At 54.7% G+C, this 1,579-nt stretch overlaps 1 protein-coding gene across 1 annotated transcript in view; it reads left to right on the forward strand.

Moving 5' to 3' along the window:
• Positions 1 to 1,579, forward strand: part of GNLY (granulysin) — a 12,302-nt gene that overhangs the window by 2,688 nt on the left and 8,035 nt on the right. Inside the window, exons 2-3 of the mRNA XM_019623752.1 lie at positions 163 to 264; positions 1,328 to 1,495. Of these exons, the coding sequence (XP_019479297.1) occupies positions 163 to 264; positions 1,328 to 1,495 (270 nt within the window). The remainder of the gene's footprint in view (positions 1 to 162; positions 265 to 1,327; positions 1,496 to 1,579) is intronic.

Raw genomic sequence — 1,579 nt, forward strand, 5'->3', positions numbered from 1 at the left:
GGTGGGCAGGGACCAGCCAGTCTAGTTCCGGCCGTGAAGGACGGAGAGAATCATAGATGATCCTGCCGGCCTTGGAAGCATCCAAAGGCTCCTTCCTGGGGCCCTTGTAAGGGTGCTTGGGGTGTTTGAGAGACCGCCTCAAGGGGCTTCTTTTCCTGACAGGGTGACCTGCCGCCCAGAAGAGCGAGGCTGGGCATCGCCTGTGGGGCCTGTCAGAAAATAATCCAGAAGCTAGTGGAAATGGTGGGAGACCAGCCTGACAAGGTGAGGCCATAGACCCTTTGGCCTACTGGTCAATGGAGTGGGTGGCCTGGGGCACCCAGCACAGCCGCCCCAGTGGGGGACCCTGGGGGCCGGCTGATCCCTGTTGGGTCAGAGCTTCTAATCAGGGGGTCTGTGGGCCCGCTCTTGTATGTGTGGATGGACTTCCGAGAATCCTGGGAAATTGTGATACTCTGGGAGTGTGAGAGTGGGAGGAAGGTTGTGCATGGTTCCTGCCTAATTCTCAGGGCAAAGCTTTGAGAGGCTGGTTCCAGGGGGCCTGAGTAAGTACCGGTACATTCTAGACCTGCCATTTCTCAGCTACATGGCCTGATAAGCCATTAATGTGTTCTGAGCCTCAGTTTTCTTGTCTGTGGAATGGGATGAAGAATGGTTTCTATGTGGCAAGTTACCTAGGCCTTTTAAAGGAGTGCTAAAGTGGGATGTGCTCACGTCCGTGTCAGGCACTGAGTAAATGCTTAACAAGTGGATATGTCACTACCAAGAACTGTTGTTTCACTCGCCCTCTCTCCCTCCCTCTCCTTTTATCCCCCAACCTGCTCAGCATCTTGGCACTATAGGGCCCATCTTTAGCCCTGGGCACTCAGATTTATTCTTGCCCACTGCGATGGCAGTAGAAGATATTTTAAAATCGAATGTGTCAATGCTCCAAGCTCTGATCCCCTCCTAACTTTCCCACACACCTCCTGTAGGTGGGGAACCCACCAAGCCAGGCCCTGGACCCAGGAAGCTATTTAGGCAGAGCCTTTAATGTGGGTCTGGAAGCCATGGGCATCGTTCTCCACACAGAAGACAGGGGCAGGTGTTCAGGAGGCTGAGACCCTGGCAGGACCAACTGTCCTCTCAAGAATCCCTTGGGGACTGGGAGTGGGGGTGGGTCCTGTCTCTCCATTCACTGCTCTATGGCCACTGGCACCAGCGTTTTGCACCCAGCACTCCCATTGCCAGAGCTTCCCAGGGCCAAGAGCTGCTGGGGCCTGCAGGGTGGCAGAGCGGGGCAGGGCTGACTGGATTCCTATGTCCCTCCATGGTGCGGCCACTGCAGGACAGCATCTCCGAGGCTGCATCCCGGGTGTGTGGCAAGGTGAAGTTGCTGAGTAGCATTTGCAAGAAGATCATGAAGACCGTTCTTCGTATCGTCTCTAATGATATCATGGCTGGCAAAACACCCCGTGATACCTGTGTGGACATCAAGATGTGCAAACCTAAGCAGGTTAGTGCCAAGGTGCCAGCAGGGACTCATTCCTGGAAGAACCCAGATAGCCTCCTCAAGCATGTGTGACAAGGTTTAAAAGCA

The sequence above is a fragment of the Hipposideros armiger genome, unplaced genomic scaffold (genome assembly GCF_001890085.2).
Source record: "Hipposideros armiger isolate ML-2016 unplaced genomic scaffold, ASM189008v1 scaffold_561, whole genome shotgun sequence".
In the NCBI taxonomy this organism is placed as follows: domain Eukaryota; kingdom Metazoa; phylum Chordata; class Mammalia; order Chiroptera; family Hipposideridae; genus Hipposideros; species Hipposideros armiger.